We start from the raw sequence: 16,895 nt of genomic DNA, 5'->3' as shown, positions 1-16,895 counted from the left end.
GGCAGAGGAGTGTATGAGTTTCTGCTCTAGATTTTTAGAAGATGTTGAAACAAGACTGAATAGACCAAGTAGAAATATCGGGCTCACTAATCATGACTTAGCCGAAACTTATCTATTTCGAAGTTATGGAGAACCAATCGATAAAGTTGAAATTGCACACATAGATGATAGATTTTGGGTACAAGCACATCGATATGTTCTTTTTCACCATGATTCAATTGAACCATTACACAAGTAAGTTTTAGAATTTGATAAATATTCATCTTTTTAATTTGTTTATCTTCTAACCATGTAATCTACTTTTTAACGTAGGGAGTACAAACAAGTCTTGAGATCTCGTTCACGCTTCCGAAGATTACAACATCGAGAGATTCATAAGTTATTCACAGGATCTTTTCATGAATGCTTAGGGCAAACGGTATGCAAATAATGTTAAGTTATGTTGCATTTGTTTTGATTATATATTTCATTTCTAACTCTTTGATTGATTTATTAGGAGAAACTAATTAAAGGATAAAAAGGCTGAGTATGAAGCGATCACTTGAAGTGATAGTTCTATTAATCTTGACGACATTGATAACCGAATTATTACTGAAGTTTTGGGTCCTGAAAGGTATGGTCGGGTTCGATTTCAAGGATCTTTTGTTAACCTAACCCAATATTTTGGATCCAGCTCGCAGCAATAAATGCCTTCGAGGAATCAGGCTCAAGCTGAACTTCAGAGGTTAAGAGACCAGATGGCTTAGATGCAAGCGAGCACAATTGAGCAAATTGCTCAACTTAAAGTAGAGGCAGCATCGAGAGAAGTAGAGGCTCAAAGAAAATATGAAGAACTCCAGCTACAACTTAAAGCAAAGGTAGCAGCGAGGGAAGCAGAGGCAAGCAGAAAATATGACAAACTCCAGCTACAGCTTCAGAATATGATGAAGATGTTTCAGCAATTTCAGAATCCGCCATCTTAGACTTTTGTTTTTTATTGTGAGAATATTTTAACAATATAACTTTTGAATATAATATATTCTGTTATTTCATTTATTAATTTTGATCATATACATATTTCTTTCGTTAGATTTGAAGTATCATTTAAATTTATAGTTTTTGGTTGGATTTGATGTTACAGGAAATTATGTTGACAATTCGGATTCTATATGAATGAAAATGGGTTGGTAAAAATCTACTAAAGTTAACAGCGTTTTTCTACAAACGCCGCCAAAGAACATGACTTTTAACAACGCTTTTACTAAAACGCCGTTAAAGAACATGACCTTAGTGGCGTTTTTGAGAAAAGCGCTGCTAAAGGTCATTCTCTTAGAAACGTTTGTGGGAAAGCGCAGCTAAAAGTCACGTTCTTTAGTGGCGTTTATGGGGAAAGCGTCGCTAAAGGTCACGTTCTTTAGCGGCGTTTGTGGAGAAAGCGCCGCTAAATGTAATGTTCTATAGCGGCGTTTTTCCACATAAACGCCACAAAATTTAGCGGTATTATCTATAGCGTTGTTTTTTACGGTGCTTATCAAAGTGCTGCAAGTTTTAACGTTGCTTATAAGCGCCACTATAGGCCCAAAAAAAACGTCGCTAAAAACTATTATGTTGTAGTGAATAAAAATATTAAAAATTAAGCCTAGCTTAACTCGACCTGTTCTAATTTTTTTATATTGTTTTTATAAAATTAAAATAATACATCAAAACACTAAAACAATAATATAAATGTTTTCCAACAAATTGAAAATACATTTAAAAAATCTTTATACTTAAATAACACTAAAATATGCTATTTAACAAGCAAATGCTTCTAAAATAATAGCAAAATTAATAATAAAATAAGAGTTATACAATATCCAAATAATAACAAAAAAATGTAACAAAATACTAGTGAAATGACAACAAAACAGTGAAAAAAAATAGCAAAAAAAACAACAATAATATAGTGAGAAAACAATCGACTTTTTTGTTGTTTTTGCAAATTCAGAAAAATGTAACAAAATATTAGTGAAATGACAACTAAACAGTGAAAAAAATAGCAAAAAAAACAACAATAATATAGTGAGAAAACAATCGACTTTTTTGTTGTTTTTGCAAAATCAGGCCATGTTGGCCTAAAAAGCATTACTCGAGGCCTAGTCTATTTTCTAAACGAGTCTTATATTTTTATCCAAATCCTCTCATTTTTTAGGCGTGCCTTCAAGTCGAGTTAGGTGATCTAATCTATGAACAAGTTTACCCCTGACTCAGACACTAAAAGAACTTTTTTTTTAATATTTATAATTTATATTAGATTAAATGAATGACTTGCACACGACAACTTAGTTGATAAAAGTATACTATCTATTTTTCTAAAATTTTGGAAAACATAAAAGTAAATGATATTTAACATAAAGGTTTAAATATTGTATCAATTACCATTTTAATTGGAAATGGAAATGGCAAGTTTGACTCCACCAAATACACTTTTAACATACTTCAATTTCATCCAAGTCAACCTAAAATTAAATATTTATTATGGTTTAAATATAAAATTAATACTTGAACTTATTTATTTCTCTCATATTAGTATTTAAAGGTTTTTTCCTAAATTGGTATTTAAATTTGTTTTCATCAATTAAATTCGTACTTACTTACAATGCGGTTAGTTTTTGATGACATGGCAACGCTAGCCAATTGCGTGTCGCCATGTGGTGTCCTATTTGGCAACGAACAAGATCCCTTTAAAATCTTATTAATTAATTTTACCTTTAAAACCAGTGATCGAACCGATCAAATTGATTGAACTAAAATCAATTATCTAACTGATTTAATTATTGATCTAATTTTTAAAACATTAAATTTACATAATATCTTTATTTTTACTCACTATCGAAGTAAGATATATATATTATATTACAAGTTCTAAGACTTAAAGCTGATGTGAATAGATTATTTAGTTAAGAAGTGGAAAATTATAACAATTTTCAATAAATAAAATTTAAAACCTTTTAATAATATTTTAATTTTTTTCATTTTTAACATTTATTTTTCTATATTCTTACTTTCAAGTTTTTTTCTATGTCATTAAATTTTTAAAATAATTTAATATTAAATTTAAAATAAATTATATTTTAATTAATATGTAGAATTAATCGTGCATGTATGAGAAAAATTAATATATAAGAAGGAAGATTGACAAGCAAAATATATGAAAAGGAAAGAGGAAAATAACAATAGCAACAAAATTTTGTGTGCTTACATTTTCATTTATTTTAAATGTATTTAAAGTATTATAAATTTACTTTTTTCAGAAGTGTAATTTATATTACATAAGATTTAATATTTTAATATTACTTTTTTATATACTGATTTTAGTATTTCCCAAACATTGAAAGGAAAAAGGATCCACCGTTTTGATTTTTAATTTATTGTTGAACTAATTCAACCAACAGTGAATAAAAAATTAAAACATTAAAATAATAACATATTGATAATTTAACTTTTAATATTTATATTTTTTAATTTAATTTTTATTTTTTAGTTAAATTTAATCTTTAAAATTTTAAACATAGTACATATTAGAGTCGAATTACTTTTTTTTAATGAATTTTCTGTATTTTTCAAATTTTGAATATTAAAAATTAAATTGATAGCATGTTTTGTAGAATTATATATTGATATTTTTCAAAATGGCACACTAATTTCGGAAGGATGATAGGGAATCATGCGTGCTAACGCCACTAAATTATTTAATTCTTTTCTTAAGGTTTGGGTAATGAGAAAAAGAAAAAGGAATTTCCATGAAAATTATTTTCAACATATCAATTACTTACAATCCTCTCTTTTTTCCATAAAATTCTAAGAATCATTCTTTGCTTAAAACTGGTGTAATAAAAACTTTGTTCTGTCATGTTTATACTCATAGGAGTTTCATATTAGGCGAAAATTTCTTTTGCTCATTTTGAGGACACCAGATGTTACATATATAATAACATAAAATGATGTTATTAGGATCAAATTGCATACAGAATTTTTAAAATTATATAAAAGTTTATTGTATAAGGATTAAATTGGTGGATTTTAGGAGGAACAAAATGGGCGTGAATTTATATTTTAATTTTGATAAAAATGCTTTGCTTAAAAAGTGATGCAATAAAATATTGTTCCATCGGGACCAAGTGATTCTAAAAAAATAATAACTTTATCATTCTAAAATTATATAAATTTCTATTTTTTTTATTTTTAGGATTAATATGTAAATTTTCAATTATATTTTAAGTGGAAATTGAAGTTTGTCACTATCCTTCACTTTATTTGTGATTTTGCTTGTGAACTAAAGATAAATTTACCACTATATTCTAATTTTATTTTGAATTTTGTTGCTTTAATTTTATTTTATTGAAATTTGCCATTAAAATCAAATTTTAATTGAAATTTTCTATTCAATTTTATTTTAAATATTTTTCTTTTGATATTTAATAACAATAAGTTAATTAATATAATATTAAAATTAAATAAAATGGTTATTTTATAAAAATAAACTTATTTTTCTTTTATGATATATGTATTTTTATTTTTCAAGATTTTTTTCATCAAATAGAAATTCTATTTTAATTTTTAATTTTTATAAGTTAAATTTTAACTATTAAAATAAAATATTTGAAAGAATATTTTATTAAAATATATTTTCAAATCAACAACATTACTATTGAGAGCTAAAATATAATTAAAAAAATTAAAGTTGGTTGCAAATTTTAATAAAATTTAAAGCTTAATAATAATATTAAATCACATAAGAGTTAAATGGTAAATTTATTCGCATTTTCAAAAATATCAATGAAAACAAATAAATTTACACTTTAACCTATTTTTGTAATATTTTAGAATTTTCTAATTTCTTTTCTATGATTTTTTAAAGAATGAGTAATGAATATTTTATACAGATAATACATAGAGAAAATTTGGAGGGTTTAAAATAACTTTCCTCATTTTCTCTCACTTTTTAAAAAGAAATTTATTTTTATCATTTCTATACAGAATCAAGGTTAAATTGATGGAAAGTATAAAATTCGGGACTAAAATTGTTATTATATTAACTAAAAAGTACCACCTTTAGTCACTTAACGGTTAGACCGATAAAGAAAAAATAATAAAAAATGTTAATGATCAAATTTTAATTTTTTTAGCAAAGTGACCAAAACGAAAACATACTCATAATTGAGTACTAACAGTGTAGTTTAACCTTTTTTATTATTAAGTAATATCATTAATTTTCAAATAAACTAATATATTTTTTCAAAAAATAGAAAAATAAATGAGGGGAGAATCTAACATTTTACACTTAAAAAGTGAAAGTGTTAAAGAGTTAAAAGGCCAAAATGTGGAGGGTGTTAATTAAGAATGAAGATAAGCACCTTGAACGTGATTCACGTACATATATATGTGTTTGTATCAACCATTTGAATTCAATGGCGAATTGTTATATAAAGGAAACAAACTTACCCTTTCTTTCTCACTTCAAACTCGTTCTGTTCATCAATGGCAGCGGAATCAAAGGGCATCGCCATAACAATGCAGTCTGCCTCGACAGAATACAAGCTGATGGTTGCGGCTGAACACAATGATATTGATATGTTGTATCAACTTATCGAGGAGGACACAAACGTGTTGCATCGGATGGATAAAATGGATGTGGTCGACACTCCATTGCACATGGCTTCATCCAAAGGATACGTCGATTTCGCGATGGAAATGATGTACTTAAAGCCATCCTTGGCTAAAAAATTGAACAAAGAAGGCTTGAGCCCCGTGCATGTTGCTTTGAAATGTGGGCATACAGAGTTGGCGCTTTCGTTGCTGAAACTTGACAAAACTCTCGTCGGTGTCAAAGGGAGGATGGGTTACACGCCATTGCATTATCTAGTCATGTACGAAAAGAAGAAAGAAGATTTGAATAAGTTTTTCGATGACTACCATCCCTGTATCATCAATGATTTGACGAGTCAAGGTGAAACTGCTTTACATGTCGCGGCTAAAGGCCATAACGAGGCACTTAAATGTCTTCTCGAATGGCTGAGGAAAACTGCTAAAATTAGCATGTTGCAGAAGGATAAACTCCTTGACATGGGTAACAGGGACAAGGAAACTGTGCTGCATGTTTTGGCGTGGAACCAACCGGAGCCCCAGGTTCACCCTATTTCTTCTCATTTTAATCCGAAATTTGAATTTTGACCAATTTCATTTTATTATAAATTGTGAAACTAGGCTTATCCAATGATAAGTAGGTCCTATTCGGATGATTGTACTCAAATAATATCTATATATTAATCAAATATAAACTCGGTTAGGAAATTATTGAAAGTATCACAAGTTAATCGAATGTTAACTCAATTAAGAAAATTATTAAAATAATATGTATATAATAGAATTTAAACCCGTACCAATTAGATTAGTAAAATCTTAAATTTACTAGTCAATCAATACTTTATTTTGTTGTTTTTATACATTTTTGTTTTAAATTCCACAATGTAGTACTTTCATCAGTTGTATATATATTAATAATGTTGTTGATTGAGTTAGTATCACAAGTTAACTTACGCCAACTTAAAATTGATGACAATATCATAGTAAACAATTGTACTCATTTAGCATTCTTAATCCGATATATTTATATGTTTAAATTTCATTTTGTACAATTTAATCTAATTTTCTATTTAATATCATACATATTTTATTTGTTATTATTAATTAGTTTCAACGCATACGTTTTATTATTTATTGTATGTTATTTTCAAACACACCTATATATTCTAAATACATGATTTCCACATGCTGTCAATTGGTTTCATGTTGGACACTCTTATTAACAATATATGTATATGTATATGTATATTATTTTGATGTAGATTGTGAAACTGCTATCAAATGATCTTAGGATCAACAAGGAAGCTAAAAATTCAAAAGGTCAGACGGCTCTTCAAATCTTAGAGTCCTCGGATAAAAAAGGCAATGTCAACATCGAGAAGTGCGTGCCCATTTTACGCCACCACACAAAACATTGGGATCCTGTTGCGATTCTTCGTAGAATGCCGTTTTATATCATGGCGATGATTGCTCAATGGGGATACGAAATCAAAACTATGTCACCCGATAATGGGAATGCAATGCTCGTTGTTACAGTTCTGATCCTTACCACCAGTTATCAAGCCTCCCTAAGCCCCCCTGGTGGCGTTTTGCCAGCAGATGTGCCCAAAAACAACAACAATAATAAGTTTTCCAACTTGCAGGTTTACATTGGTTCCATCAACGGTACTACTAGCAGTAATCATAGTTATCATGTGGTGGAAAACATTGACTTCAAACCCAATAGCTCCACAGTAGGATCTTCAGTTCTTAAGAAAGGACCGTTCCTTTGGTTCTTCATTCCAAATATGTTGGCCTTCTCGACATCTTTTCTTCTAACATGTTTGGTTATTCCCACTCTAGTGAGCGGTTTCTTCTCCTTTGTTCTCACTTTATCATTATCCACATTGTTGTTTTGTCTCTTGGATTCTGCATTGGTTATCATATCGCCCGACAACCAAACTAGCCAAATTCTCTTCGCTTGTGTTTATACCATGGTTTATATCACCTATCTCGCCATTGCATTTGTAGTAGTTCCTAAAATAAGGAAATATGTTATTTCATAATCACCAGTGAGATTGTTATTAAAGTTCTAGGATTAGGATCTGTGATGTTGGGATGCAAACATAATATTAGCAATGAGATGAAAATAACGATGAAATAAGAGAGAGAAAGAGTGTGTGTGTGTTTTAACAATAAGAAGTGTATGAATGTATTAATAATTGTTTATGTATTTTAATAATATTTCAGTTTTTAGTATACAAGTATATAAATTTAGTTATTATATTATTTTATGTTAAATAAAATATACAATATTACATAAAAATATATAATATATAATATTGTTATACCTACACCATGTACATTAACACGTGTCGTTCAGAAAATCATATGTATTTGGAGAACCTGACTAAAGCTAGCATACCTTCCACTTTTCACCACGGGCGAAGCTGAGCTTGATGAGCCTCATACAACATCACACCTCCGATGAACATATATGACACAAGTGAAAAGTTCAAAATCATTGATTACCTAACTATTTTAGAATGTCATATTACCATCACTGCCAAAAAATCGAAACTTTATCACAATTTTTGTAATAAAAAATATAAACAAATTTTACTAAACCAAATTTACAAAAACTTTATCACTACTATTTATTTCAAGCAAGCTAAGTTTATAACCCTTGCTTCGACCAGTAGAGGGCCAATGGTTATAGAAATTTATACAATGACAAATCCAAGAGGGTTAGTAGGTCATTGACCCCCTTAAAATAGAAATTTTTTGTTTAGGTCTTTTGAATTTTAAAATTTATAAAGGTAAAATTGACATTGGCCCCTTAATAATAATAATAAATTAATTTAACCTTTTAAAAATTATAAAAATCAAAATTATCAAAGTTACATTCTTACCATCGTAAAAGTATATAATTTAATTCCAACCCTTAAAAATGATTTGATTTGGTCCGAGTGTATACACTTATGGAAATGACAAGTTTGACCCCACCAAATACACTTCTAACATACTTCAACTTCACCCAACTCAACCTAAAATTAAACATTTATTATGAAATTGATACCTGAACTTATTCATTTCTTTCATATTAGTATTGAGAGTTTTTTTCTCCAAAATTGGTATCCAATTTTTTTTCGTCAATTAAATTGATACCCACTTGTAATGCTGTTAGCTTTTAGATGACATGGCAACGCTAGCCAATTGTGTGTCGCCATGTGGTGTCCTATTTGACAACGGACAAGATCCCTTTAAAATCTTATTAATTAATTTTGCCTTTAAAACTAATGATCAAATCGATCAAATTGATTGAACTAAAAATGAATTATCTGGCTGTTTTAATTACCGATCTAATTTTTAAAACATTAAATTTACATAATATCTTTATTTTTATTTCCTATCAAGTAAGATATATATTATATTACAAGGTCTAAGACTTAAAAGCTTATTTGAATAGATTATTTAGTTAAGAAGTGGGAAATTATAACAATTTTAAATAAATAAAATTCAAAACCTTTTAATAATATTTTAATTTTTTCATTTTTAACATTTATTTTCTATATTCTTACTTTCAAGTTTTTTTCTGTCATTAAATTTTTAAAAATAATTTAATATTAAATTTAAAATAAATTGTATTTTAATTAATATGTAGAATTAATTCGTGCATGTATGAGAAAAAATTAATATATAAGAAGGAATATTATATAGAAAGGCAAGAGGAAACAACAATAGCAACAAAATTTTGTGTGCTTACATTTTCATTATTTTTCATGTATTTAAAGTATTATAATTTTTTTCAGAAGTGTAATTTATATTTAATATTTTAATATTTTATTATTACTTTTTATATATTTATTTTAATATTTCCCAAACACTGAAAAAGAAAAAAAAAAAGGCTACCGTTTTGATTTTTAATTTATGGTTGAACTAATTCAACCAACAGTAAATAAAAATTAAAATAATAGTATAATTATGAATTTAAATTTTAATATTTTTTATTTTTTCCAATTTCACACTTAATTTTTCTTTTAGCTAAATTTAGTCTTCATCTATTTAAAAAAGTCGAATTACTTTTTAAAACAAAAATACAAATTAAAATTTTAAAATTTTAAATATGATAATTAAGTATGACAAACTATGTGTACTTCAGTACTTAAAGTTGTTATCAACTTTTGTATTTTTAACGTGGTATTATATAAGACAAATATTATTATATCAGTATTAAATATACATAAATTATCATTTAAATTGTCACATCAATATGTTTTAGTCAGCATTTTATTTTAAGAAACGATTTCACTCATTTTAAAAATTAATGATGAAAAGTATTGATATTTTCACTCTAATTTCCCAAGGGTGATGTATTTATTATAAAACCTTCCACTAACGTAACCATGTGTGCAACACCACTAAATTATTTAATTCTTTTCTTAAGGTTTGGGTAGTGAGAAAAAGAAAAAGGGAATTTCCATGAAATTCTAGGATTCATTCTTTGCTTAGAACTGGATTAATAAAATTTGTGCCAAAAATAAAAATAAAAGAAATTTTCTTTTACTGATTTAGAAGAGTTTTATTTTTTACACCAGGTGTTACATATATAACAAATAAAAATTTTTCAAGACAAAAAAAATGATGTCATTAAGATCAAATTGCATACAGAGTTTTTAAAATTATATAAAAATGATTTTATAGGGATTAAATTGAGTCAGTTGAATAATATGTTGGTTTTATGAGGAACAAAATGGGCGTGAATTTATATTTTAATTTTGATAAAATACTTTGCTTAAAAAGCGATGCAATAAAATATTGTTCCATCAAGGCCAAATGATTCTAAAATAACTTTTTCTTTTTTCTTTCTAAAATTGTCCTGATATTGAATATTTGAATTGTTATAAAAAAAGTTTTAGAATTTTTTAAATTTTAGTTTTATAATTTTTAAAAATTATATAATTTTCTTTTTAAAAATTTTTTAGGGTTAATATACAAATTTGCCATTATATTTTAAGTTGAAATTGAAGTTTGCCACTATCCTTCACTTTATTTGTGATTGTCACTGTACTCTTTAACTTTATTTTGAATTTTGTTGCTTTAATTTTATTTGATTGAAATTTGCCATTAAAATAAAATTTATATTGAAATTTTCTATTCAATTTTATTTTAAAATAATTTGAAAAAATTTTAATAAGAAAGCTTTTATATTTTTCTTTTGATATTTAATAACAATAAGTTAATTAATATAATATTGAAATTAAATAAAATGGTTATTTTATAAAAATAAACTTATTTTTCTTTTATGATATATGTATTTTTATTTTTCAAGATTTTTTCATCAAATAGAAATTCTAATTTAATTTTTAATTTTTATAAGTTAAATTATTGTTAACTATTAAAATAAAATATTTGAAAGAATTTTTTATTAAAATATATTTTCAAATCAACAAAATTAATAATGAGAGGTAAAATATAATTAAGAAAATTAAAGTTGGTTGCAAATTTTAATAAAATTTAAAGCTTAATAGTAATATTAAATCATATAAGAGTCAAATGGTAAATTTATTCGTATTTTCAAAATATAATGACAAATATTAATGAAAACAAAGTATAACGGCATATTCAATATTCACCTATAATATATGGTAAATTTATCCTTTAACTGTAATCTTTTAGAATTTTCTAAATTTTTTCTATGATTTTTAAAGAATGAGTATTGAATATTTATGTTTTGGAATTTTCTTAGATTTTTTATAATTTTTCTAATTTTTTAAAAAGAATTTTATTATTTTATCATTTCTATACAGAATCAAGGTTAAATGGATAGAAAGTATAAAATTTGAGGACTAAAATTATTATTATACCAACTAAAAAGTACCATAGTTAGTCACTTAACGGTCAGTGATAAAGAAAAATAATAAGAATGTTAATGATCAAAATTTAATTTTTTAAGTTAAGTGATAAAAACAAAACATACTCATAATTGAGTGACTAATAATGTAGTTTACCCTTTTTTTATTACTAAGTAATATAAAAAATTTCAAATAAATTAATATATTTTTTCAAGAAATGGAAAAATAAATAAGGGGAGAATCTCTCGCATTTTACACTTAAAAGTGAAAGTGTTAAAGAGTGAGTTAAAAGGCCAAATTGTGGAGGGTGTTAACTAAGAATGAAGATAAGCACCTTGAACGTGATTCACGTACATATATGTTTATGTATCAACCATTTGAATTCAATGGCGAATTGTTATAAAAAGGAAACAAACTTACCCTTTCTTTCTCACTTCAAACTCGTTCTGTTCATCAATGGCAGCGGAATCAAAGAGCGTCGCCTTAACAATGCAGTCTGCCTCGACAGAATGCAAGCTGATGGTTGCGGCTGAACACAATGATATTGATATGTTGTATCAACTTATCGAGGAGGACACAAACGTGTTGCATCGGATGGATAAAATGGGTGTGGTCGACACTCCATTGCACATGGCTTCATCCGAAGGATGCGTCGATTTCGCAATGGAAATGATGTACTTAAAGCCATCCTTGGCTAAAAAACTGAACAAAGAAGGCTTGAGCCCCGTGCATGTTGCGTTGCAATGTGGGCATACAGAGTTGGCGCTTTCCTTGCTGAGACTTGACAAAACTCTCATCGGTGTCAAAGGGAAGATGGGTTACACGCCATTGCATTATCTAGTCATGTACGAAAAGAAGAAAGATTATTTGAATAAGTTTTTCAATGAGTACCATCCTTGTATCAACGATGATTTGACGAGTCAAGGTGAAACTGCTTTACATGTCGCGGCTGGATGCAATAACGAGGCACTTAAATATCTTCTCAAATGGCTGAGGACAACCGCTAAAATTAGCATGCTGAAGAAGCATAATCTCCTTAAAGTGGGTAACAGGGACAAGGAAACTGTGTTGCACGTTTTGGCGCGGACCCAACCGGATCCCCAGGTTCACCCTATTTCTTCTCATTTTAATATGAAATTTAAATTTTGACCAATTTCATTTTATCATAAATTGTGAAACTAGGCTTGTACAATTAATCCAATGCTAACTTAATTAGGAAAATTAATAAAATAATATGTATATAATAGAATTTGAACTTGTACTAATTAGATTAGTAAAATTTTAAATTTATTATTCAATCAATATTCTATTTTGTTGTTTTTCATACATTTTTGTTTTAAATTCCACAATGTAGTACTTTCATCAGTTGTATATATATTAATAATATTGTTGATTGAGTTAGTATCACAAGTTAACTTAACACCAACTCAAGATTGATGACTACATCATGATAAACAAGCTGTACTCATTTAGTATTCTTAATCCGATATATTTATATATTTAAATTCCATTTTGTACAATTTAAGCTAATTTTCTATTTTAATATCATACATATTTCATTTGTTATTATTAATTAGTTTCAACCCATACGTTTTATTATTTATTGTATGTTATTTTCAAACACACCTATATATTCTAAATATATTATTTCCACACGTTGTTTATTGGTTTCATGTTGGACACTCTTATTAACAATATATGTATATGTATGTTATTTTGATGCAGATTGTGAAACTACTATCAATTGATTTTAGGATCAACACGGAAGTTAAAAATTCAAAAGGTCAAACGGCTCTTCAAATCTTAGAGTCCTCGGATAAAAAAGGCAATGTTGACATCGAGGAGTGCATGCCCATTTTACGCCACGCAAAATGGTGGGATCCCGTTGTGATTCTTCGCAAAACGCCGTTTTATATCATGGCGATGATTGCTCAATGGGGATACGAAATCAAAACTATGTCACCAAATAATGGGAATGCAATGCTCGTTGTTATAGTTTTGATCCTTACCACCAGTTATCAAGCCTCCCTAAGCCCCCCTGGTGGCGTTTTGCCAGCAGATGTGCCCGAAAACAACAACAAAAATAAGTTTTCCAACTTGCAAGTTTACATTGGTTCCATCAACGGTACTACTAGCAGTAATCATAGTTATCATGTGCTAGAAAACATCGAATTCAAACCTAATAACTCCACGGTGGGATCATCGATTCTTAAGAAAGGATTATTCCTTTGGTTCTTCATTCCAAATATACTGGCCTTCTCAACATCTTTTCTTCTAACATGTTTGGTTATTCCCACCCTCGTCAGCGGTTTCTTCTCCTGTGTTCTCACTTTATCATTGTCCACATTATTGTTTTGTCTCTTGGATTCTGCATTGGTTATCATATCGCCCAACAATCAAACTAGCCAAATTATCTTCACTTGTGTTTATACCGTGGTTTATACCACCTATCTCGCCATTGCATTTGTAGTGGTTCCTAAAATGAGGAAATATGTTATTTCATAATGACTAGTGAGATTGTTATTCGAGTTCTAGTATTAGGATCTGTGATGTTGGGATGCAAACATAATATTAGCAATGAGATGAAAATAACAATGAAATAAGAGAGAAAGAGTGTATGTGTGTGTGTGTGTTTTAACAATAAGAAGTGTATGAGTGTATTAATAATTGTTTATGTATTTTAATAATATTTCAGTTTTTAGTATACAAGTATATAAGTTTAGTTATTATATTGTTTTATTTTAAATAAAATATACAATATTACACTAAAAAAAAAATATACAATATTGTTATACCTACACCATGTGCATTAATACGTGTCGTTCAAAAAATCATATGTATTTAGAGAACCTGACTAAAGCTAGCATACCTTCCACTTTTTACCACGGGTGAAGCTGAGCTTGATAAGCCTCGTACAACATCACACATCCGATGAACATATATGACACACGTGAAAAATTCAAAATCATTGATTACCTAACTATTTTAAGATGGCATATTACAGCTACTACCAAAATATCAAAACTTTATCACAATTTTTGTAATAAAAAATACAAACAAATTTTATTAAACCTAATTTACAGAAGCTTTGTCACTACTATTTTTTTCAAGCAAGCTAAGTTTATAACCCTTGCTTCGAACAGTAAAGGGGCAATGGTTATAGATAAATATCTTGGCCATAACGTGAGACTATTTATATACTCAACGACAAATCCAAGCCCTTTAAAATAGAGGTTTTCTATTTAGGTGTTTTGAATTTTAAAATTTATAAAGGTAAAATTGACTTTGGCCCTTAATAATAATAATAAATTTATTTAACTTTTTAAAAATTATAAAAATCTAAATTATTAAAATTACATTATTATTATCATAAAAATATATAATTTAATTACGACTCTTAAAAATAGTTTGATTTGGTCCGAGTGTATACACTTAATGAGATCAAGATAAAGAGGTTGGTGGGGATTCTTTCTATCTTCCACTCATCAACCTATCTCATATTTGGGGCTTCTTTTTCTACCATGGGAATTCTCTATTATTTCTCCTCCCCTCATCATTAGCTCGGCTCTTCACCTTACATGGACGAATCTACACTCCCCCCAACTTTCTCGTTACTAAAATCTTGTAACAACATTTATTTTTATTTCAAAATTAATTGTATATAAATTCAGAAAAGAAAAAAAAAGAAGTAATAGTATAATTTATGTAACGGGCCTATTTTGCCCGGGGCCCAAATATTAAATAAAACAAAAATAAAACAAAACAAAAAAATAGCAGCCCAATTACAAAGAAAAAAACAGCAGCCCAAATGGCCCAAACCCAATACTGCCCAAAACAAAAATAAACAGAAAAATAAAAAATCCCTAGGTGTGCTGCCGTAGTCCCTAGTCTCTGTCATCGCCACTGGCCACCGCCTCTGCCCACCTACTCCACCGCCCATTTGCACCTGCAAAGAAGCAAAAAATAATCATTAGAAAAATAAGTTGTAAATCAAGCTATACAAAACCTCAAAGAATATGTAATTTTTTTGACGAGATTTGAATAAAAAACAAATAAAAAATGCAAATAAAGAGAAAGCAATTCAAAAAAAAGAGCAAATAAGTGCAAAGTAAAATCAAATCAGATACTAAGGTTTTTTTTTTTTTCAAGTCTTTTTTTTTCTTTTTATCCATACACACATATATATAATAATAATAACACAAAAAAAAGAACGAAGGCTCACCTATTTTTGATGCTGGAGGAAAAAGGAAATTTTTTTTATTTTTGACCGCTGTAGACGGCGACCGATGCAATGGCGCTTTGCCAGAGCTATGGCCGGCCTAGGGAGGAATGAAATGAAATTTTTGAAAAAAAATTTAACTTAAATAGGGGTTGTAAAACGAAGTCGTTTTGACTTTAAACTTCAGGCGCCAAAACGACGTCATTTTGATCTAACCGATCCGGCCGACCCAACCCACCCAGTGGAATCCGCGTGTTTTTGAAAAATGGTCTTATTGCTCCTTTGGTCCTTTCGCTTTTTAAGTGGTTTCCAATCAAGTCCTTTTTCCTTTTTTTAATTTTTACCTTGTTAGTTTTATTTTGTTTTCAATTTAGTCCCCCGATTTGGCCCAAAAACACTGCGCATAAAGGGCCAGGGATATTTTCCCTTTCAGTCCCCATTAGTTTTCGCTCCTTTCATTTTGATCCTTATTTTCTTTTATTTACAATTTGAACCCCCTAACTTCACTTAAATTTCAAATTAGTCATTAGTCTATTTAACTTCAATTATTATTATTATTATTATTATTATTATTATTATTATTATTATTATTATTGTCGTAACCATTTTTTTTGAAAAAAATGGGAATCGACTTAGATTTTGGAAAATGAAAACGAATAGAGGGAGTCGCCATCAATCCTTTTTGATGAGGTGTGATCGGATCACCTTAAATTGATCATTTTAATAAAAGTTAAGGTTTACTAAAACGATAATTTTTGGTCTACGAAAATTAGAAAATGAGTTCGGGAGTCGGTTACGCACGAGGAAGGTTTAGCACCCTCGATACGCCCAAAATTGGTACCTAGTTGATTAATTAGTGTCTTAGTGTCGAAGATTGAAAACTTGAAAGAATTTTTGAAATACGATCCTTCTTTATAAAAATGATCAAGTGTTAAAAACCTTCCCGTCTCAAAATATAAAATGTCACATCCAGTAAGTTAGGACATGACATCTTAAATTTCCGAGAGCGAGCTTGCCTTTTGTATAAAATTGCGTGTTTTAATTTATTAAAAGGGGATTCGATTTATTTAGAGTAAATGAGAAAAATGGAAACCCAGTAAGTCAGGGTACGTTTTCTCGAATTCTCGAACACCGAACATTGCCTTTAATTTAAAACAAATTCTTATTTCGAGGAGGCAAAATATCATACCCGGTAAGTTAGGGCACAACACTTCGTACCCCCGAGAATGAGCATTTTC

The 16,895-nt window shown here is 28.3% G+C and overlaps 2 protein-coding genes across 2 annotated transcripts; both read left to right on the top strand.

The window, feature by feature from the left end:
* Positions 1–5,433: 5,433 nt before the first annotated feature.
* LOC108452551 (ankyrin repeat-containing protein BDA1-like) lies at positions 5,434–7,856 on the top strand. The gene is made up of 2 exons (XM_017750349.2): positions 5,434–6,147; positions 6,867–7,856. Exons 1-2 carry the CDS (start codon positions 5,500–5,502, stop codon positions 7,647–7,649), a joined length of 1,431 nt encoding a protein of 476 aa, XP_017605838.1. The 5' UTR covers positions 5,434–5,499; the 3' UTR covers positions 7,650–7,856.
* Positions 7,857–11,804: 3,948 nt separating this feature from the next.
* On the top strand, positions 11,805–14,147 carry LOC108451680 (ankyrin repeat-containing protein BDA1-like). The gene is made up of 2 exons (XM_017749340.2): positions 11,805–12,542; positions 13,164–14,147. Exons 1-2 carry the CDS (start codon positions 11,895–11,897, stop codon positions 13,941–13,943), a joined length of 1,428 nt encoding a protein of 475 aa, XP_017604829.2. The 5' UTR covers positions 11,805–11,894; the 3' UTR covers positions 13,944–14,147.
* Positions 14,148–16,895: the final 2,748 nt, after the last annotated feature.

Source organism: Gossypium arboreum, chromosome 5 (genome assembly GCF_025698485.1).
Source record: "Gossypium arboreum isolate Shixiya-1 chromosome 5, ASM2569848v2, whole genome shotgun sequence".
In the NCBI taxonomy this organism is placed as follows: domain Eukaryota; kingdom Viridiplantae; phylum Streptophyta; class Magnoliopsida; order Malvales; family Malvaceae; genus Gossypium; species Gossypium arboreum.
The sequence above is the reverse complement of the archived record's forward strand: the minus strand, read 5'-3'. Positions and strand labels throughout refer to the sequence as shown.